This window comes from Salarias fasciatus, chromosome 10 (genome assembly GCF_902148845.1).
Source record: "Salarias fasciatus chromosome 10, fSalaFa1.1, whole genome shotgun sequence".
Lineage (NCBI taxonomy): Eukaryota > Metazoa > Chordata > Actinopteri > Blenniiformes > Blenniidae > Salarias > Salarias fasciatus.
This window is the reverse complement of record NC_043754.1, coordinates 26,989,942-27,012,527: the sequence shown is the minus strand read 5'-3', so window position 1 is coordinate 27,012,527 and position 22,586 is coordinate 26,989,942. Positions and strand designations below refer to the sequence as shown.

General features: G+C 43.6%; 1 protein-coding gene across 1 annotated transcript; it reads right to left on the bottom strand.

Annotated features, from left to right (window-relative positions):
• Positions 1-1,604: 1,604 nt before the first annotated feature.
• Positions 1,605-20,930, bottom strand: LOC115394864 (extracellular matrix-binding protein ebh-like). The gene has a single exon (XM_030100147.1). The coding sequence runs from the start codon at positions 20,785-20,787 to the stop codon at positions 2,254-2,256; it is 18,534 nt and encodes a 6,177-aa protein (XP_029956007.1). The 5' UTR covers positions 20,788-20,930; the 3' UTR covers positions 1,605-2,253.
• Between the last annotated feature and the right edge of the window lie 1,656 nt (positions 20,931-22,586).

Below are 22,586 nucleotides of genomic sequence, written 5' to 3'. Positions count from 1 at the left end.
ACTTTTGTATGAAAATATTTTAAGATGTGGCAGGGCTGCAGTGCAGGCTGAAGATAAACTATTTACCCACCTGAAACTTCAGAAATACTTAAATCTCATGAACCTCATTATATTGCATATATTATATCTATTGATATAAAACATTAAACAGTAACCTTCCACATTATTAGGGATGTGCGAGTACCGATACCAGGTATCGGTATCGGGCCGATACTGGCCTTATTTCAAGGTATCGGGTACTCGTGAAGGCTACCGATACCAGCCGCCGATACTCACGGCAAGAAAACCCCACGCGTAGTAAGCCCTCCTCACCAGCAGGTGGCGGTAGTGCAACCGAATGGGATGCAAGCTGCAGACAAACATGAAAGAGGAAGAAGCTCCTCTCTGGAGCGCTGACAGGCGCAGGGCTACACTGCAGCGGGTTGATTCTCCATGAGTCTCATCCAGAGCAGAGACAACAGGATGAATCCAGAACGGCTGCTCGTCTCACCAGAACCGCCGGCGTGGAAATTCTTTTATATAAGTGAAAACGAGCCGAGCTTTGCAGAATGCTAACTCTGCAATGCTAAAATTGCTAAAGGAGGTGCGCGATGTTGTTCATTTACCACTAGTAATTTGTTTAAACACCTCAGAGTGAAGCTTGTGGACGAGAGTCTGACGCTGTTGTGCTGGAAAAAAAGAAAACTCCGGCAGCAACTCGACGGCAAACTCTGCAGAAGACGAGAAACTGAAGAGCAGAGATCCGAGAGCAGCACAAATAACACGAGCAGCTCTTTAAACCCGGGGGTTGTTCTATCTTTGACTTTAGTTCATAAAAAAATCATTAAAATTAGTACATTTAAAAACCTTAGTTTATGTAAAGTGTAAAACTCAGAGAAAACTGTTTTATCTTGCACTTAATTTCAGTTAAATAAGTGTAAACTGAGAGTTGTTTGTTTTATTTTTCAGACTGTTATTTTGGACTTAAACATAGTGGCTGGGCTGCCTTTTTATTAGAAATAAAATTCATTTTCAAAAATAATCTGTCATTGCATTATTTAAAATTTTATATATATAAAGTATCGGTATGCAAGTATCGGTATCGGTGAGTACTGAAGATGAAGTACTCGTACTTGGTATCGGTCTGAAAAAAAGTGGTATCGCACATCCCTACACATTATTACATCTATTGTGAATATATAATGTCCCCCATAGATTATTTCAACATGAAATAGTTCACCAGAAAACACACTTTAGATAAAATGTATTCATTTCATGATTGAGGTTTTGGTTCCCTGCGCTCTGCTCACCTGTCAGTGAAATTAGCAGAGCGGTGCAGAGGGCCTGCAGAGGACAGACGTGGTTGGAGATGGGAGCTTTCAGCGCCTTGTGCTCCTGTTTTGGCACTAAGTTGTCACCACACTAAGCTGAACCTGTCAACACCTCAGCCTGGTGGAGGCCACACCCAACTTGGCCCACCGCAGCAGACCGGCCAGCATCCCGTGTTGCGCCTGTTGAAAATAACAGTGCTACGCTGCACCGTCCAAATAGAGGCCTAAATGGTAGCAATGGGAATTTCATACCAGCAATGCGACCATAAGCATGTCTGTACAAGAAAAAAAAAGTTGGTTTATTATTTTTATTTTTAATTGAAGAAAGTTTTATTCAACAAGGAATTTGATCTTTTTCACATCAAGCATTGAATTGCATGGACTCTTCTATTTTTTGCACACAATTTCTAATCTGCTTCTGCAAAAACTAAAATTAACAAGTAATATACTTCAAAACTAGCTCATAATTAGTCAGTCAGCAACAATACAGATAAAGAGCTTGGCAGAGTTTGTTCTGAAACGTATATATAATGAACACAAAGGAGGTTATTACTTCAAATATGAAAATTCAACTGTAAACTAAAAATAAATCATGGTGGGATATAGACTAGGCAAGCTGAAAATATTCACAAGCAGTTAGAGTTTAGGAAAAACAAAAATTTTTGTATATTCTGTCTAATATTTGTCCCAAACATCACAGTTCATCAGAACAGTTATCAAAGCTCCTGGCCTGATGATGAGGCTGCTGTCAAATTACAAGCCCTTCATGCTGCGTGCCGGTCAGAAGAAGAGTTGGAATTCAAAAGCATCAGTTTGTGTCAGGCTGAGGGTGAACTGGAGGAAATAAGTCTTCTGGAGAACTTCCAGGACACAAAAACATCACAGTTGTACGAGTTGAAGTTAAATGTGGGCATGAGAGTGGAAACAGCCAAAACGCCAGGCGTCACTTCTTCAGGTGTCGTTGCTTGCAGCAGGTAGAGCAGCAGTAATTGCAGAGCTGACAGAGGAAACCAGCAGCTGTCCCTTCAGCACTGTCTTCTGCCCTGATCTCCTCTCTGCTGATGGGGTCAGAGGTCAAGCTCTGGGCTTGCTCTGCTCTTGTACTTGTCATGCTGATATCACCCAGCACAGTTTGATTAGCTTGGTCGCATGTTGTTATTGTCCGAGACAGTTTTTCCCTGATGTGGAGTTTCTCGATGTCACTGAGCAAAATGAGTTTGAGCTGCTGGAGCTCACTGTATTTTTCACTGGGTTGCTTGTGACCTTGTTCTATGTCTTTGTGTGGAATTTGGTCCAGGCTTGATTTTCCCCCGACTGTATTTTCTTTATGTAACAAGGTTCTCCGAACAGAATGATTGATCACCTTCAGTCGTTCCTCCAAGTTGTTTCTCATTTCCAGGCCTCTGCTCTTCATCTGGTTGATCTCCTGTCGCTCCATGTTGGTGTTCTTCCACATTTTGCGTAAGAGATGCCTCTTCGACATGTCTTGATCTGAAGCTTCATCTTCTGCTGATGTCTGGGATGCTTGAAATTTCAGTGCATCTTCCAATTTTTTATTTTCTGATGCCAAAAGAAGACTCTGCTGTTGACGATCAAAAAACTGAAGCTTGCGTTCCAGACGATCTGAACTGTGTTTCTCAACACCTGGACTGGGAAACAAGTCTGTCACCACAACATCAGTCTGTATGGCTTTGTCACATTGTCTTCTCTCCATATCACTCTTTTGTTGTTTGATGACATCATGACAACAATTTATTTCAAATGTTAGCTTTTCCATTAGATTGAGCACTGACGCAAACCTTGACATTAGGTGAGACATTGATTCACTTCTCTCTTTGACAATGTCCTCACTTACATTGAGGATTTGATTTATTTTTTGATGTAACTGTTTCACATTAGATGTAAAACAACCAAGGAAGTTTATCATAGTTGGCTGCAGGTCATGTGTAGGTGTTAAGGGATGGGGCTGTATTTCCATCCTCCCAGTTTTGGAGTACAAAACTTTGCGCTCATCATCAGGAGCGTTGTCATTTTCAACATCCATTGTTACTAGATTTTGAGACTCATTGTTTTCCTCAACAAGGATGACCTTGTGGATGTCATCCATCAGTACCTCCATGTCCTGTTTGTCTTTTTTCATCCTGTCAGCCATTTGATCCAGATTTAGTCTGTCTTGTTCAAGCTGTACTCTTTGCATCTCTAGATCTTGCTTTTCCAAGTCAACCTGTTGTGTCCTTTGACTGGTTGCATCGTCTCCTTCGGTCAAAATCCTTGAGGAGACATTTGCCAAATCTTCCCAGAGGCTCTTTATGATTTCATTGTAGTTCTCCACAAGTATTTTCTTGCCATCAGCATCTGCGATCTGTTGTTCCAATTCATTCTGCAAACGTAAAGTTTTGTCCATGTCCTGGTTCAAATTGTCCATTTTCTTCTTCACATCCTCCAATGTCTTCTTGCCCAGACGCTGAAGTGTCAATATCATCGTCTGGACTGACTGCATTTCATTCCTGACTTGATTCTCTCTCCTCTGGAGCTCAGCTCCTTGTTCTTCCAGTTGGTCTCTGTCATTCAGAAGCTTTTGTATTTCTTGATCAATGTCAGATTTCTTCTGGCTCAGCTCTTCTTTCTCTTCATTGATGGCTTTCTGGGCAGCTTCCGCCTCTTGGTTCTTCCAGGCAACATTGTTCCTCAGAGTTTGGAGTTCATCTCTTTCTGCAAGCACCTTGTTCTTCATGGTTTGCAGCTCTTGGGTCTGTCTGCTGGCCTCCCTGAGCTGATCATCCAGCGCTTTTTCTTTCAAGAAAATCTCCTTCACCACAGCATCAAGTCTTTGTCGTTCTGATTGAACCTGGAGGGACAGCTCCTTGAGGGTAGCTTTCTCCCTGTTGATCTCATCCAACAAACTGTTGACATGTTCTGTCTTTGTTTGGAGCTCACTTCTTGTCTTTTCCATCTGGTCCTTTTCCTCTTTGATCTCTTCTTTCTCTTGTTCCATCAAGACAGTTTGCTTGTGGATGTCATCCATCAGTACCTCCATGTCCTGTTTGTCTTTCTTCATCCTGTCAGCCATTTGATCCAGATTTAGTCTGTCTTGTTCAAGCTGTACTCTTTGCATCTCTAGATCTTGCTTTTCCAAGTCAACCTGTTGTGTCCTTTGACTGGTTGCATCGTCTCCTTCGGTCAAAATCCTTGAGGAGACATTTGCCAAATCTTCCCAGAGGCTCTTTATGATTGCATTGTAGTTCTCCACAAGTATTTTCTTGCCATCAGCATCTGCGATCTGTTGTTCCAATTCATTCTGCAAACGTAAAGTTTTGTCCATGTCCTGGTTCAAATTGTCCATTTTCTTCTTCACATCCTCCAATGTCTTCTTGCCCAGACGCTGTAGTGTCAATATCATCGTCTGGACTGACTGCATTTCATTCCTGACTTGATTCTCTCTCCTCTGGAGCTCAGCTCCTTGTTCTTCCAGTTGGTCTCTGTCATTCAGAAGCTTTTGTATTTCTTGATCAATGTCAGATTTCTTCTGGCTCAGCTCTTCTTTCTCTTCATTGATGGCTTTCTGGGCAGCTTCCGCCTCTTGGTTCTTCCAGGCAACATTGTTCCTCAGAGTTTGGAGTTCATCTCTTTCTGCAAGCACCTTGTTCTTCATGGTTTGCAGCTCTTGGGTCTGTCTGCTGGCCTCCCTGAGCTGATCATCCAGCGCTTTTTCTTTCAAGAAAATCTCCTTCACCACAGCATCAAGTCTTTGTCGTTCTGATTGAACCTGGAGGGACAGCTCCTTGAGGGTAGCTTTCTCCCTGTTGATCTCATCCAACAAACTGTTGACATGTTCTGTCTTTGTTTGGAGCTCACTTCTTGTCTTTTCCATCTGGTCCTTTTCCTCTTTGATCTCTTCTTTTTCTTGTTCCATCAAGACAGTTTGCTTGTGGATGTCATCCATCAGTACCTCCATGTCCTGTTTGTCTTTCTTCATCCTGTCAGCCATTTGATCCAGATTTAGTCTGTCTTGTTCAAGCTGTACTCTTTGCATCTCTAGATCTTGCTTTTCCAAGTCAACCTGTTGTGTCCTTTGACTGGTTGCATCGTCTCCTTCGGTCAAAATCCTTGAGGAGACATTTGCCAAATCTTCCCAGAGGCTCTTTATGATTTCATTGTAGTTCTCCACAAGTATTTTCTTGCCATCAGCATCTGCGATCTGTTGTTCCAATTCATTCTGCAAACGTAAAGTTTTGTCCATGTCCTGGTTCAAATTGTCCATTTTCTTCTTCACATCCTCCAATGTCTTCTTGCCCAGACGCTGAAGTGTCAATATCATCGTCTGGACTGACTGCATTTCATTCCTGACTTGATTCTCTCTCCTCTGGAGCTCAGCTCCTTGTTCTTCCAGTTGGTCTCTGTCATTCAGAAGCTTTTGTATTTCTTGATCAATGTCAGATTTCTTCTGGCTCAGCTCTTCTTTCTCTTCATTGATGGCTTTCTGGGCAGCTTCCGCCTCTTGGTTCTTCCAGGCAACATTGTTCCTCAGAGTTTGGAGTTCATCTCTTTCTGCAAGCACCTTGTTCTTCATGGTTTGCAGCTCTTGGGTCTGTCTGCTGGCCTCCCTGAGCTGATCATCCAGCGCTTTTTCTTTCAAGAAAATCTCCTTCACCACAGCATCAAGTCTTTGTCGTTCTGATTGAACCTGGAGGGACAGCTCCTTGAGGGTAGCTTTCTCCCTGTTGATCTCATCCAACAAACTGTTGACATGTTCTGTCTTTGTTTGGAGCTCACTTCTTGTCTTTTCCATCTGGTCCTTTTCCTCTTTGATCTCTTCTTTCTCTTGTTCCATCAAGACAGTTTGCTTGTGGATGTCATCCATCAGTACCTCCATGTCCTGTTTGTCTTTCTTCATCCTGTCAGCCATTTGATCCAGATTTAGTCTGTCTTGTTCAAGCTGTACTCTTTGCATCTCTAGATCTTGCTTTTCCAAGTCAACCTGTTGTGTCCTTTGACTGGTTGCATCGTCTCCTTCGGTCAAAATCCTTGAGGAGACATTTGCCAAATCTTCCCAGAGGCTCTTTATGATTGCATTGTAGTTCTCCACAAGTATTTTCTTGCCATCAGCATCTGCGATCTGTTGTTCCAATTCATTCTGCAAACGTAAAGTTTTGTCCATGTCCTGGTTCAAATTGTCCATTTTCTTCTTCACATCCTCCAATGTCTTCTTGCCCAGACGCTGTAGTGTCAATATCATCGTCTGGACTGACTGCATTTCATTCCTGACTTGATTCTCTCTCCTCTGGAGCTCAGCTCCTTGTTCTTCCAGTTGGTCTCTGTCATTCAGAAGCTTTTGTATTTCTTGATCAATGTCAGATTTCTTCTGGCTCAGCTCTTCTTTCTCTTCATTGATGGCTTTCTGGGCAGCTTCCGCCTCTTGGTTCTTCCAGGCAACATTGTTCCTCAGAGTTTGGAGTTCATCTCTTTCTGCAAGCACCTTGTTCTTCATGGTTTGCAGCTCTTGGGTCTGTCTGCTGGCCTCCCTGAGCTGATCATCCAGCGCTTTTTCTTTCAAGAAAATCTCCTTCACCACAGCATCAAGTCTTTGTCGTTCTGATTGAACCTGGAGGGACAGCTCCTTGAGGGTAGCTTTCTCCCTGTTGATCTCATCCAACAAACTGTTGACATGTTCTGTCTTTGTTTGGAGCTCACTTCTTGTCTTTTCCATCTGGTCCTTTTCCTCTTTGATCTCTTCTTTCTCTTGTTCCATCAAGACAGTTTGCTTGTGGATGTCATCCATCAGTACCTCCATGTCCTGTTTGTCTTTCTTCATCCTGTCAGCCATTTGATCCAGATTTAGTCTGTCTTGTTCAAGCTGTACTCTTTGCATCTCTAGATCTTGCTTTTCCAAGTCAACCTGTTGTGTCCTTTGACTGGTTGCATCGTCTCCTTCGGTCAAAATCCTTGAGGAGACATTTGCCAAATCTTCCCAGAGGCTCTTTATGATTTCATTGTAGTTCTCCACAAGTATTTTCTTGCCATCAGCATCTGCGATCTGTTGTTCCAATTCATTCTGCAAACGTAAAGTTTTGTCCATGTCCTGGTTCAAATTGTCCATTTTCTTCTTCACATCCTCCAATGTCTTCTTGCCCAGACGCTGAAGTGTCAATATCATCGTCTGGACTGACTGCATTTCATTCCTGACTTGATTCTCTCTCCTCTGGAGCTCAGCTCCTTGTTCTTCCAGTTGGTCTCTGTCATTCAGAAGCTTTTGTATTTCTTGATCAATGTCAGATTTCTTCTGGCTCAGCTCTTCTTTCTCTTCATTGATGGCTTTCTGGGCAGCTTCCGCCTCTTGGTTCTTCCAGGCAACATTGTTCCTCAGAGTTTGGAGTTCATCTCTTTCTGCAAGCACCTTGTTCTTCATGGTTTGCAGCTCTTGGGTCTGTCTGCTGGCCTCCCTGAGCTGATCATCCAGCGCTTTTTCTTTCAAGAAAATCTCCTTCACCACAGCATCAAGTCTTTGTCGTTCTGATTGAACCTGGAGGGACAGCTCCTTGAGGGTAGCTTTCTCCCTGTTGATCTCATCCAACAAACTGTTGACATGTTCTGTCTTTGTTTGGAGCTCACTTCTTGTCTTTTCCATCTGGTCCTTTTCCTCTTTGATCTCTTCTTTCTCTTGTTCCATCAAGACAGTTTGCTTGTGGATGTCATCCATCAGTACCTCCATGTCCTGTTTGTCTTTCTTCATCCTGTCAGCCATTTGATCCAGATTTAGTCTGTCTTGTTCAAGCTGTACTCTTTGCATCTCTAGATCTTGCTTTTCCAAGTCAACCTGTTGTGTCCTTTGACTGGTTGCATCGTCTCCTTCGGTCAAAATCCTTGAGGAGACATTTGCCAAATCTTCCCAGAGGCTCTTTATGATTTCATTGTAGTTCTCCACAAGTATTTTCTTGCCATCAGCATCTGCGATCTGTTGTTCCAATTCATTCTGCAAACGTAAAGTTTTGTCCATGTCCTGGTTCAAATTGTCCATTTTCTTCTTCACATCCTCCAATGTCTTCTTGCCCAGACGCTGAAGTGTCAATATCATCGTCTGGACTGACTGCATTTCATTCCTGACTTGATTCTCTCTCCTCTGGAGCTCAGCTCCTTGTTCTTCCAGTTGGTCTCTGTCATTCAGAAGCTTTTGTATTTCTTGATCAATGTCAGATTTCTTCTGGCTCAGCTCTTCTTTCTCTTCATTGATGGCTTTCTGGGCAGCTTCCGCCTCTTGGTTCTTCCAGGCAACATTGTTCCTCAGAGTTTGGAGTTCATCTCTTTCTGCAAGCACCTTGTTCTTCATGGTTTGCAGCTCTTGGGTCTGTCTGCTGGCCTCCCTGAGCTGATCATCCAGCGCTTTTTCTTTCAAGAAAATCTCCTTCACCACAGCATCAAGTCTTTGTCGTTCTGATTGAACCTGGAGGGACAGCTCCTTGAGGGTAGCTTTCTCCCTGTTGATCTCATCCAACAAACTGTTGACATGTTCTGTCTTTGTTTGGAGCTCACTTCTTGTCTTTTCCATCTGGTCCTTTTCCTCTTTGATCTCTTCTTTCTCTTGTTCCATCAAGACAGTTTGCTTGTGGATGTCATCCATCAGTACCTCCATGTCCTGTTTGTCTTTCTTCATCCTGTCAGCCATTTGATCCAGATTTAGTCTGTCTTGTTCAAGCTGTACTCTTTGCATCTCTAGATCTTGCTTTTCCAAGTCAACCTGTTGTGTCCTTTGACTGGTTGCATCGTCTCCTTCGGTCAAAATCCTTGAGGAGACATTTGCCAAATCTTCCCAGAGGCTCTTTATGATTTCATTGTAGTTCTCCACAAGTATTTTCTTGCCATCAGCATCTGCGATCTGTTGTTCCAATTCATTCTGCAAACGTAAAGTTTTGTCCATGTCCTGGTTCAAATTGTCCATTTTCTTCTTCACATCCTCCAATGTCTTCTTGCCCAGACGCTGAAGTGTCAATATCATCGTCTGGACTGACTGCATTTCATTCCTGACTTGATTCTCTCTCCTCTGGAGCTCAGCTCCTTGTTCTTCCAGTTGGTCTCTGTCATTCAGAAGCTTTTGTATTTCTTGATCAATGTCAGATTTCTTCTGGCTCAGCTCTTCTTTCTCTTCATTGATGGCTTTCTGGGCAGCTTCCGCCTCTTGGTTCTTCCAGGCAACATTGTTCCTCAGAGTTTGGAGTTCATCTCTTTCTGCAAGCACCTTGTTCGTCATGGTTTGCAGCTCTTGGGTCTGTCTGCTGGCCTCCCTGAGCTGATCATCCAGCGCTTTTTCTTTCAAGAAAATCTCCTTCACCACAGCATCAAGTCTTTGTCGTTCTGATTGAACCTGGAGGGACAGCTCCTTGAGGGTAGCTTTCTCCCTGTTGATCTCATCCAACAAACTGTTGACATGTTCTGTCTTTGTTTGGAGCTCACTTCTTGTCTTTTCCATCTGGTCCTTTTCCTCTTTTATCTCTTCTTTCTCTTGTTCCATCAAGACAGTTTGCTTGTGGATGTCATCCATCAGTACCTCCATGTCCTGTTTGTCTTTCTTCATCCTGTCAGCCATTTGATCCAGATTTAGTCTGTCTTGTTCAAGCTGTACTCTTTGCATCTCTAGATCTTGCTTTTCCAAGTCAACCTGTTGTGTCCTTTGACTGGTTGCATCGTCTCCTTCGGTCAAAATCCTTGAGGAGACATTTGCCAAATCTTCCCAGAGGCTCTTTATGATTTCATTGTAGTTCTCCACAAGTATTTTCTTGCCATCAGCATCTGCGATCTGTTGTTCCAATTCATTCTGCAAACGTAAAGTTTTGTCCATGTCCTGGTTCAAATTGTCCATTTTCTTCTTCACATCCTCCAATGTCTTCTTGCCCAGACGCTGAAGTGTCAATATCATCGTCTGGACTGACTGCATTTCATTCCTGACTTGATTCTCTCTCCTCTGGAGCTCAGCTCCTTGTTCTTCCAGTTGGTCTCTGTCATTCAGAAGCTTTTGTATTTCTTGATCAATGTCAGATTTCTTCTGGCTCAGCTCTTCTTTCTCTTCATTGATGGCTTTCTGGGCAGCTTCCGCCTCTTGGTTCTTCCAGGCAACATTGTTCCTCAGAGTTTGGAGTTCATCTCTTTCTGCAAGCACCTTGTTCTTCATGGTTTGCAGCTCTTGGGTCTGTCTGCTGGCCTCCCTGAGCTGATCATCCAGCGCTTTTTCTTTCAAGAAAATCTCCTTCACCACAGCATCAAGTCTTTGTCGTTCTGATTGAACCTGGAGGGACAGCTCCTTGAGGGTAGCTTTCTCCCTGTTGATCTCATCCAACAAACTGTTGACATGTTCTGTCTTTGTTTGGAGCTCACTTCTTGTCTTTTCCATCTGGTCCTTTTCCTCTTTGATCTCTTCTTTCTCTTGTTCCATCAAGACAGTTTGCTTGTGGATGTCATCCATCAGTACCTCCATGTCCTGTTTGTCTTTCTTCATCCTGTCAGCCATTTGATCCAGATTTAGTCTGTCTTGTTCAAGCTGTACTCTTTGCATCTCTAGATCTTGCTTTTCCAAGTCAACCTGTTGTGTCCTTTGACTGGTTGCATCGTCTCCTTCGGTCAAAATCCTTGAGGAGACATTTGCCAAATCTTCCCAGAGGCTCTTTATGATTGCATTGTAGTTCTCCACAAGTATTTTCTTGCCATCAGCATCTGCGATCTGTTGTTCCAATTCATTCTGCAAACGTAAAGTTTTGTCCATGTCCTGGTTCAAATTGTCCATTTTCTTCTTCACATCCTCCAATGTCTTCTTGCCCAGACGCTGTAGTGTCAATATCATCGTCTGGACTGACTGCATTTCATTCCTGACTTGATTCTCTCTCCTCTGGAGCTCAGCTCCTTGTTCTTCCAGTTGGTCTCTGTCATTCAGAAGCTTTTGTATTTCTTGATCAATGTCAGATTTCTTCTGGCTCAGCTCTTCTTTCTCTTCATTGATGGCTTTCTGGGCAGCTTCCGCCTCTTGGTTCTTCCAGGCAACATTGTTCCTCAGAGTTTGGAGTTCATCTCTTTCTGCAAGCACCTTGTTCTTCATGGTTTGCAGCTCTTGGGTCTGTCTGCTGGCCTCCCTGAGCTGATCATCCAGCGCTTTTTCTTTCAAGAAAATCTCCTTCACCACAGCATCAAGTCTTTGTCGTTCTGATTGAACCTGGAGGGACAGCTCCTTGAGGGTAGCTTTCTCCCTGTTGATCTCATCCAACAAACTGTTGACATGTTCTGTCTTTGTTTGGAGCTCACTTCTTGTCTTTTCCATCTGGTCCTTTTCCTCTTTGATCTCTTCTTTCTCTTGTTCCATCAAGACAGTTTGCTTGTGGATGTCATCCATCAGTACCTCCATGTCCTGTTTGTCTTTCTTCATCCTGTCAGCCATTTGATCCAGATTTAGTCTGTCTTGTTCAAGCTGTACTCTTTGCATCTCTAGATCTTGCTTTTCCAAGTCAACCTGTTGTGTCCTTTGACTGGTTGCATCGTCTCCTTCGGTCAAAATCCTTGAGGAGACATTTGCCAAATCTTCCCAGAGGCTCTTTATGATTTCATTGTAGTTCTCCACAAGTATTTTCTTGCCATCAGCATCTGCGATCTGTTGTTCCAATTCATTCTGCAAACGTAAAGTTTTGTCCATGTCCTGGTTCAAATTGTCCATTTTCTTCTTCACATCCTCCAATGTCTTCTTGCCCAGACGCTGTAGTGTCAATATCATCGTCTGGACTGACTGCATTTCATTCCTGACTTGATTCTCTCTCCTCTGGAGCTCAGCTCCTTGTTCTTCCAGTTGGTCTCTGTCATTCAGAAGCTTTTGTATTTCTTGATCAATGTCAGATTTCTTCTGGCTCAGCTCTTCTTTCTCTTCATTGATGGCTTTCTGGGCAGCTTCCGCCTCTTGGTTCTTCCAGGCAACATTGTTCCTCAGAGTTTGGAGTTCATCTCTTTCTGCAAGCACCTTGTTCTTCATGGTTTGCAGCTCTTGGGTCTGTCTGCTGGCCTCCCTGAGCTGATCATCCAGCGCTTTTTCTTTCAAGAAAATCTCCTTCACCACAGCATCAAGTCTTTGTCGTTCTGATTGAACCTGGAGGGACAGCTCCTTGAGGGTAGCTTTCTCCCTGTTGATCTCATCCAACAAACTGTTGACATGTTCTGTCTTTGTTTGGAGCTCACTTCTTGTCTTTTCCATCTGGTCCTTTTCCTCTTTGATCTCTTCTTTCTCTTGTTCCATCAAGACAGTTTGCTTGTGGATGTCATCCATCAGTACCTCCATGTCCTGTTTGTCTTTCTTCATCCTGTCAGCCATTTGATCCAGATTTAGTCTGTCTTGTTCAAGCTGTACTCTTTGCATCTCTAGATCTTGCTTTTCCAAGTCAACCTGTTGTGTCCTTTGACTGGTTGCATCGTCTCCTTCGGTCAAAATCCTTGAGGAGACATTTGCCAAATCTTCCCAGAGGCTCTTTATGATTTCATTGTAGTTCTCCACAAGTATTTTCTTGCCATCAGCATCTGCGATCTGTTGTTCCAATTCATTCTGCAAACGTAAAGTTTTGTCCATGTCCTGGTTCAAATTGTCCATTTTCTTCTTCACATCCTCCAATGTCTTCTTGCCCAGACGCTGAAGTGTCAATATCATCGTCTGGACTGACTGCATTTCATTCCTGACTTGATTCTCTCTCCTCTGGAGCTCAGCTCCTTGTTCTTCCAGTTGGTCTCTGTCATTCAGAAGCTTTTGTATTTCTTGATCAATGTCAGATTTCTTCTGGCTCAGCTCTTCTTTCTCTTCATTGATGGCTTTCTGGGCAGCTTCCGCCTCTTGGTTCTTCCAGGCAACATTGTTCCTCAGAGTTTGGAGTTCATCTCTTTCTGCAAGCACCTTGTTCTTCATGGTTTGCAGCTCTTGGGTCTGTCTGCTGGCCTCCCTGAGCTGATCATCCAGCGCTTTTTCTTTCAAGAAAATCTCCTTCACCACAGCATCAAGTCTTTGTCGTTCTGATTGAACCTGGAGGGACAGCTCCTTGAGGGTAGCTTTCTCCCTGTTGATCTCATCCAACAAACTGTTGACATGTTCTGTCTTTGTTTGGAGCTCACTTCTTGTCTTTTCCATCTGGTCCTTTTCCTCTTTGATCTCTTCTTTCTCTTGTTCCATCAAGACAGTTTGCTTGTGGATGTCATCCATCAGTACCTCCATGTCCTGTTTGTCTTTCTTCATCCTGTCAGCCATTTGATCCAGATTTAGTCTGTCTTGTTCAAGCTGTACTCTTTGCATCTCTAGATCTTGCTTTTCCAAGTCAACCTGTTGTGTCCTTTGACTGGTTGCATCGTCTCCTTCGGTCAAAATCCTTGAGGAGACATTTGCCAAATCTTCCCAGAGGCTCTTTATGATTGCATTGTAGTTCTCCACAAGTATTTTCTTGCCATCAGCATCTGCGATCTGTTGTTCCAATTCATTCTGCAAACGTAAAGTTTTGTCCATGTCCTGGTTCAAATTGTCCATTTTCTTCTTCACATCCTCCAATGTCTTCTTGCCCAGACGCTGTAGTGTCAATATCATCGTCTGGACTGACTGCATTTCATTCCTGACTTGATTCTCTCTCCTCTGGAGCTCAGCTCCTTGTTCTTCCAGTTGGTCTCTGTCATTCCGAAGCTTTTGTATTTCTTGATCAATGTCAGATTTCTTCTGGCTCAGCTCTTCTTTCTCTTCATTGATGGCTTTCTGGGCAGCTTCCGCCTCTTGGTTCTTCCAGGCAACATTGTTCCTCAGAGTTTGGAGTTCATCTCTTTCTGCAAGCACCTTGTTCTTCATGGTTTGCAGCTCTTGGGTCTGTCTGCTGGCCTCCCTGAGCTGATCATCCAGCGCTTTTTCTTTCAAGAAAATCTCCTTCACCACAGCATCAAGTCTTTGTCGTTCTGATTGAACCTGGAGGGACAGCTCCTTGAGGGTAGCTTTCTCCCTGTTGATCTCATCCAACAAACTGTTGACATGTTCTGTCTTTGTTTGGAGCTCACTTCTTGTCTTTTCCATCTGGTCCTTTTCCTCTTTGATCTCTTCTTTCTCTTGTTCCATCAAGACAGTTTGCTTGTGGATGTCATCCATCAGTACCTCCATGTCCTGTTTGTCTTTCTTCATCCTGTCAGCCATTTGATCCAGATTTAGTCTGTCTTGTTCAAGCTGTACTCTTTGCATCTCTAGATCTTGCTTTTCCAAGTCAACCTGTTGTGTCCTTTGACTGGTTGCATCGTCTCCTTCGGTCAAAATCCTTGAGGAGACATTTGCCAAATCTTCCCAGAGGCTCTTTATGATTTCATTGTAGTTCTCCACAAGTATTTTCTTGCCATCAGCATCTGCGATCTGTTGTTCCAATTCATTCTGCAAACGTAAAGTTTTGTCCATGTCCTGGTTCAAATTGTCCATTTTCTTCTTCACATCCTCCAATGTCTTCTTGCCCAGACGCTGAAGTGTCAATATCATCGTCTGGACTGACTGCATTTCATTCCTGACTTGATTCTCTCTCCTCTGGAGCTCAGCTCCTTGTTCTTCCAGTTGGTCTCTGTCATTCAGAAGCTTTTGTATTTCTTGATCAATGTCAGATTTCTTCTGGCTCAGCTCTTCTTTCTCTTCATTGATGGCTTTCTGGGCAGCTTCCGCCTCTTGGTTCTTCCAGGCAACATTGTTCCTCAGAGTTTGGAGTTCATCTCTTTCTGCAAGCACCTTGTTCTTCATGGTTTGCAGCTCTTGGGTCTGTCTGCTGGCCTCCCTGAGCTGATCATCCAGCGCTTTTTCTTTCAAGAAAATCTCCTTCACCACAGCATCAAGTCTTTGTCGTTCTGATTGAACCTGGAGGGACAGCTCCTTGAGGGTAGCTTTCTCCCTGTTGATCTCATCCAACAAACTGTTGACATGTTCTGTCTTTGTTTGGAGCTCACTTCTTGTCTTTTCCATCTGGTCCTTTTCCTCTTTGATCTCTTCTTTCTCTTGTTCCATCAAGACAGTTTGCTTGTGGATGTCATCCATCAGTACCTCCATGTCCTGTTTGTCTTTCTTCATCCTGTCAGCCATTTGATCCAGATTTAGTCTGTCTTGTTCAAGCTGTACTCTTTGCATCTCTAGATCTTGCTTTTCCAAGTCAACCTGTTGTGTCCTTTGACTGGTTGCATCGTCTCCTTCGGTCAAAATCCTTGAGGAGACATTTGCCAAATCTTCCCAGAGGCTCTTTATGATTTCATTGTAGTTCTCCACAAGTATTTTCTTGCCATCAGCATCTGCGATCTGTTGTTCCAATTCATTCTGCAAACGTAAAGTTTTGTCCATGTCCTGGTTCAAATTGTCCATTTTCTTCTTCACATCCTCCAATGTCTTCTTGCCCAGACGCTGTAGTGTCAATATCATCGTCTGGACTGACTGCATTTCATTCCTGACTTGATTCTCTCTCCTCTGGAGCTCAGCTCCTTGTTCTTCCAGTTGGTCTCTGTCATTCAGAAGCTTTTGTATTTCTTGATCAATGTCAGATTTCTTCTGGCTCAGCTCTTCTTTCTCTTCATTGATGGCTTTCTGGGCAGCTTCCGCCTCTTGGTTCTTCCAGGCAACATTGTTCCTCAGAGTTTGGAGTTCATCTCTTTCTGCAAGCACCTTGTTCTTCATGGTTTGCAGCTCTTGGGTCTGTCTGCTGGCCTCCCTGAGCTGATCATCCAGCGCTTTTTCTTTCAAGAAAATCTCCTTCACCACAGCATCAAGTCTTTGTCGTTCTGATTGAACCTGGAGGGACAGCTCCTTGAGGGTAGCTTTCTCCCTGTTGATCTCATCCAACAAACTGTTGACATGTTCTGTCTTTGTTTGGAGCTCACTTCTTGTCTTTTCCATCTGGTCCTTTTCCTCTTTGATCTCTTCTTTCTCTTGTTCCATCAAGACAGTTTGCTTGTGGATGTCATCCATCAGTACCTCCATGTCCTGTTTGTCTTTCTTCATCCTGTCAGCCATTTGATCCAGATTTAGTCTGTCTTGTTCAAGCTGTACTCTTTGCATCTCTAGATCTTGCTTTTCCAAGTCAACCTGTTGTGTCCTTTGACTGGTTGCATCGTCTCCTTCGGTCAAAATCCTTGAGGAGACATTTGCCAAATCTTCCCAGAGGCTCTTTATGATTTCATTGTAGTTCTCCACAAGTATTTTCTTGCCATCAGCATCTGCGATCTGTTGTTCCAATTCATTCTGCAAACGTAAAGTTTTGTCCATGTCCTGGTTCAAATTGTCCATTTTCTTCTTCACATCCTCCAATGTCTTCTTGCCCAGACGCTGTAGTGTCAATATCATCGTCTGGACTGACTGCATTTCATTCCTGACTTGATTCTCTCTCCTCTGGAGCTCAGCTCCTTGTTCTTCCAGTTGGTCTCTGTCATTCAGAAGCTTTTGTATTTCTTGATCAATGTCAGATTTCTTCTGGCTCAGCTCTTCTTTCTCTTCATTGATGGCTTTCTGGGCAGCTTCCGCCTCTTGGTTCTTCCAGGCAACATTGTTCCTCAGAGTTTGGAGTTCATCTCTTTCTGCAAGCACCTTGTTCTTCATGGTTTGCAGCTCTTGGGTCTGTCTGCTGGCCTCCCTGAGCTGATCATCCAGCGCTTTTTCTTTCAAGAAAATCTCCTTCACCACAGCATCAAGTCTTTGTCGTTCTGATTGAACCTGGAGGGACAGCTCCTTGAGGGTAGCTTTCTCCCTGTTGATCTCATCCAACAAACTGTTGACATGTTCTGTCTTTGTTTGGAGCTCACTTCTTGTCTTTTCCATCTGGTCCTTTTCCTCTTTGATCTCTTCTTTCTCTTGTTCCATCAAGACAGTTTGCTTGTGGATGTCATCCATCAGTACCTCCATGTCCTGTTTGTCTTTCTTCATCCTGTCAGCCATTTGATCCAGATTTAGTCTGTCTTGTTCAAGCTGTACTCTTTGCATCTCTAGATCTTGCTTTTCCAAGTCAACCTGTTGTGTCCTTTGACTGGTTGCATCGTCTCCTTCGGTCAAAATCCTTGAGGAGACATTTGCCAAATCTTCCCAGAGGCTCTTTATGATTTCATTGTAGTTCTCCACAAGTATTTTCTTGCCATCAGCATCTGCGATCTGTTGTTCCAATTCATTCTGCAAACGTAAAGTTTTGTCCATGTCCTGGTTCAAATTGTCCATTTTCTTCTTCACATCCTCCAATGTCTTCTTGCCCAGACGCTGAAGTGTCAATATCATCGTCTGGACTGACTGCATTTCATTCCTGACTTGATTCTCTCTCCTCTGGAGCTCAGCTCCTTGTTCTTCCAGTTGGTCTCTGTCATTCAGAAGCTTTTGTATTTCTTGATCAATGTCAGATTTCTTCTGGCTCAGCTCTTCTTTCTCTTCATTGATGGCTTTCTGGGCAGCTTCCGCCTCTTGGTTCTTCCAGGCAACATTGTTCCTCAGAGTTTGGAGTTCATCTCTTTCTGCAAGCACCTTGTTCTTCATGGTTTGCAGCTCTTGGGTCTGTCTGCTGGCCTCCCTGAGCTGATCATCCAGCGCTTTTTCTTTCAAGAAAATCTCCTTCACCACAGCATCAAGTCTTTGTCGTTCTGATTGAACCTGGAGGGACAGCTCCTTGAGGGTAGCTTTCTCCCTGTTGATCTCATCCAACAAACTGTTGACATGTTCTGTCTTTGTTTGGAGCTCACTTCTTGTCTTTTCCATCTGGTCCTTTTCCTCTTTGATCTCTTCTTTCTCTTGTTCCATCAAGACAGTTTGCTTGTGGATGTCATCCATCAGTACCTCCATGTCCTGTTTGTCTTTCTTCATCCTGTCAGCCATTTGATCCAGATTTAGTCTGTCTTGTTCAAGCTGTACTCTTTGCATCTCTAGATCTTGCTTTTCCAAGTCAACCTGTTGTGTCCTTTGACTGGTTGCATCGTCTCCTTCGGTCAAAATCCTTGAGGAGACATTTGCCAAATCTTCCCAGAGGCTCTTTATGATTTCATTGTAGTTCTCCACAAGTATTTTCTTGCCATCAGCATCTGCGATCTGTTGTTCCAATTCATTCTGCAAACGTAAAGTTTTGTCCATGTCCTGGTTCAAATTGTCCATTTTCTTCTTCACATCCTCCAATGTCTTCTTGCCCAGACGCTGTAGTGTCAATATCATCGTCTGGACTGACTGCATTTCATTCCTGACTTGATTCTCTCTCCTCTGGAGCTCAGCTCCTTGTTCTTCCAGTTGGTCTCTGTCATTCAGAAGCTTTTGTATTTCTTGATCAATGTCAGATTTCTTCTGGCTCAGCTCTTCTTTCTCTTCATTGATGGCTTTCTGGGCAGCTTCCGCCTCTTGGTTCTTCCAGGCAACATTGTTCCTCAGAGTTTGGAGTTCATCTCTTTCTGCAAGCACCTTGTTCTTCATGGTTTGCAGCTCTTGGGTCTGTCTGCTGGCCTCCCTGAGCTGATCATCCAGCGCTTTTTCTTTCAAGAAAATCTCCTTCACCACAGCATCAAGTCTTTGTCGTTCTGATTGAACCTGGAGGGACAGCTCCTTGAGGGTAGCTTTCTCCCTGTTGATCTCATCCAACAAACTGTTGACATGTTCTGTCTTTGTTTGGAGCTCACTTCTTGTCTTTTCCATCTGGTCCTTTTCCTCTTTGATCTCTTCTTTTTCTTGTTCCATCAAGACAGTTTGCTTGTGGATGTCATCCATCAGTACCTCCATGTCCTGTTTGTCTTTCTTCATCCTGTCAGCCATTTGATCCAGATTTAGTCTGTCTTGTTCAAGCTGTACTCTTTGCATCTCTAGATCTTGCTTTTCCAAGTCAACCTGTTGTGTCCTTTGACTGGTTGCATCGTCTCCTTCGGTCAAAATCCTTGAGGAGACATTTGCCAAATCTTCCCAGAGGCTCTTTATGATTTCATTGTAGTTCTCCACAAGTATTTTCTTGCCATCAGCATCTGCAATCTGTTGTTCCAATTCATTCTGCAAACGTAAAGTTTTGTCCATGTCCTGGTTCAAATTGTCCATTTTCTTCTTCACATCCTCCAATGTCTTCTTGCCCAGACGCTGTAGTGTCAATATCATCGTCTGGACTGACTGCATTTCATTCCTGACTTGATTCTCTCTCCTCTGGAGCTCAGCTCCTTGTTCTTCCAGTTGGTCTCTGTCATTCAGAAGCTTTTGTATTTCTTGATCAATGTCAGATTTCTTCTGGCTCAGCTCTTCTTTCTCTTCATTGATGGCTTTCTGGGCAGCTTCCGCCTCTTGGTTCTTCCAGGCAACATTGTTCCTCAGAGTTTGGAGTTCATCTCTTTCTGCAAGCACCTTGTTCTTCATGGTTTGCAGCTCTTGGGTCTGTCTGCTGGCCTCCCTGAGCTGATCATCCAGCGCTTTTTCTTTCAAGAAAATCTCCTTCACCACAGCATCAAGTCGTTGTCGTTCTGATTGAACCTGGAGGGACAGCTCCTTGAGGGTAGCTTTCTCCCTGTTGATCTCATCCAACAAACTGTTGACATGTTCTGTCTTTGTTTGGAGCTCACTTCTTGTCTTTTCCATCTGGTCCTTTTCCTCTTTGATCTCTTCTTTCTCTTGTTCCATCAAGACAGTTTGCTTGTGGATGTCATCCATCAGTACCTCCATGTCCTGTTTGTCTTTCTTCATCCTGTCAGCCATTTGATCCAGATTTAGTCTGTCTTGTTCAAGCTGTACTCTTTGCATCTCTAGATCTTGCTTTTCCAAGTCAACCTGTTGTGTCCTTTGACTGGTTGCATCGTCTCCTTCGGTCAAAATCCTTGAGGAGACATTTGCCAAATCTTCCCTGAGGCTCTTTATGATTTCATTGTAGTTCTCCACAAGTATTTTCTTGCCATCAGCATCTGCGATCTGTTGTTCCAATTCATTCTGCAAACGTAAAGTTTTGTCCATGTCCTGGTTCAAATTGTCCATTTTCTTCTTCACATCCTCCAATGTCTTCTTGCCCAGACGCTGAAGTGTCAATATCATCGTCTGGACTGACTGCATTTCATTCCTGACTTGATTCTCTCTCCTCTGGAGCTCAGCTCCTTGTTCTTCCAGTTGGTCTCTGTCATTCAGAAGCTTTTGTATTTCTTGATCAATGTCAGATTTCTTCTGGCTCAGCTCTTCTTTCTCTTCATTGATGGCTTTCTGGGCAGCTTCCGCCTCTTGGTTCTTCCAGGCAACATTGTTCCTCAGAGTTTGGAGTTCATCTCTTTCTGCAAGCACCTTGTTCTTCATGGTTTGCAGCTCTTGGGTCTGTCTGCTGGCCTCCCTGAGCTGATCATCCAGCGCTTTTTCTTTCAAGAAAATCTCCTTCACCACAGCATCAAGTCTTTGTCGTTCTGATTGAACCTGGAGGGACAGCTCCTTGAGGGTAGCTTTCTCCCTGTTGATCTCATCCAACAAACTGTTGACATGTTCTGTCTTTGTTTGGAGCTCACTTCTTGTCTTTTCCATCTGGTCCTTTTCCTCTTTGATCTCTTCTTTCCTTGTTCCATCAAGACAGTTTGCTTGTGGATGTCATCCATCAGTACCTCCATGTCCTGTTTGTCTTTCTTCATCCTGTCAGCCATTTGATCCAGATTTAGTCTGTCTTGTTCAAGCTGTACTCTTTGCATCTCTAGATCTTGCTTTTCCAAGTCAACCTGTTGTGTCCTTTGACTGGTTGCATCGTCTCCTTCGGTCAAAATCCTTGAGGAGACATTTGCCAAATCTTCCCAGAGGCTCTTTATGATTTCATTGTAGTTCTCCACAAGTATTTTCTTGCCATCAGCATCTGCGATCTGTTGTTCCAATTCATTCTGCAAACGTAAAGTTTTGTCCATGTCCTGGTTCAAATTGTCCATTTTCTTCTTCACATCCTCCAATGTCTTCTTGCCCAGACGCTGAAGTGTCAATATCATCGTCTGGACTGACTGCATTTCATTCCTGACTTGATTCTCTCTCCTCTGGAGCTCAGCTCCTTGTTCTTCCAGTTGGTCTCTGTCATTCAGAAGCTTTTGTATTTCTTGATCAATGTCAGATTTCTTCTGGCTCAGCTCTTCTTTCTCTTCATTGATGGCTTTCTGGGCAGCTTCCGCCTCTTGGTTCTTCCAGGCAACATTGTTCCTCAGAGTTTGGAGTTCATCTCTTTCTGCAAGCACCTTGTTCTTCATGGTTTGCAGCTCTTGGGTCTGTCTGCTGGCCTCCCTGAGCTGATCATCCAGCGCTTTTTCTTTCAAGAAAATCTCCTTCACCACAGCATCAAGTCTTTGTCGTTCTGATTGAACCTGGAGGGACAGCTCCTTGAGGGTAGCTTTCTCCCTGTTGATCTCATCCAACAAACTGTTGACATGTTCTGTCTTTGTTTGGAGCTCACTTCTTGTCTTTTCCATCTGGTCCTTTTCCTCTTTGATCTCTTCTTTCTCTTGTTCCATCAAGACAGTTTGCTTGTGGATGTCATCCATCAGTACCTCCATGTCCTGTTTGTCTTTCTTCAACCTGTCAGCCATTTGATCCAGATTTAGTCTGTCTTGTTCAAGCTGTACTCTTTGCATCTCTAGATCTTGCTTTTCCAAGTCAACCTGTTGTGTCCTTTGACTGGTTGCATCGTCTCCTTCGGTCAAAATCCTTGAGGAGACATTTGCCAAATCTTCCCAGAGGCTCTTTATGATTTCATTGTAGTTCTCCACAAGTATTTTCTTGCCATCAGCATCTGCGATCTGTTGTTCCAATTCATTCTGCAAACGTAAAGTTTTGTCCATGTCCTGGTTCAAATTGTCCATTTTCTTCTTCACATCCTCCAATGTCTTCTTGCCCAGACGCTGAAGTGTCAATATCATCGTCTGGACTGACTGCATTTCATTCCTGACTTGATTCTCTCTCCTCTGGAGCTCAGCTCCTTGTTCTTCCAGTTGGTCTCTGTCATTCAGAAGCTTTTGTATTTCTTGATCAATGTCAGATTTCTTCTGGCTCAGCTCTTCTTTCTCTTCATTGATGGCTTTCTGGGCAGCTTCCGCCTCTTGGTTCTTCCAGGCAACATTGTTCCTCAGAGTTTGGAGTTCATCTCTTTCTGCAAGCACCTTGTTCTTCATGGTTTGCAGCTCTTGGGTCTGTCTGCTGGCCTCCCTGAGCTGATCATCCAGCGCTTTTTCTTTCAAGAAAATCTCCTTCACCACAGCATCAAGCTCTTTGTCGTTCTGATTGAACCTGGAGGGACAGCTCCTTGAGGGTAGCTTTCTCCCTGTTGATCTCATCCAACAAACTGTTGACATGTT

Excerpts from the sequence above, each read along its gene's own strand:
- LOC115394864 (XM_030100147.1), bottom strand. The coding sequence starts at position 20,787 with ATGGAAAAGACAAGAAGTGAGCTCCAAACAAAGACAGAACATGTCAAC.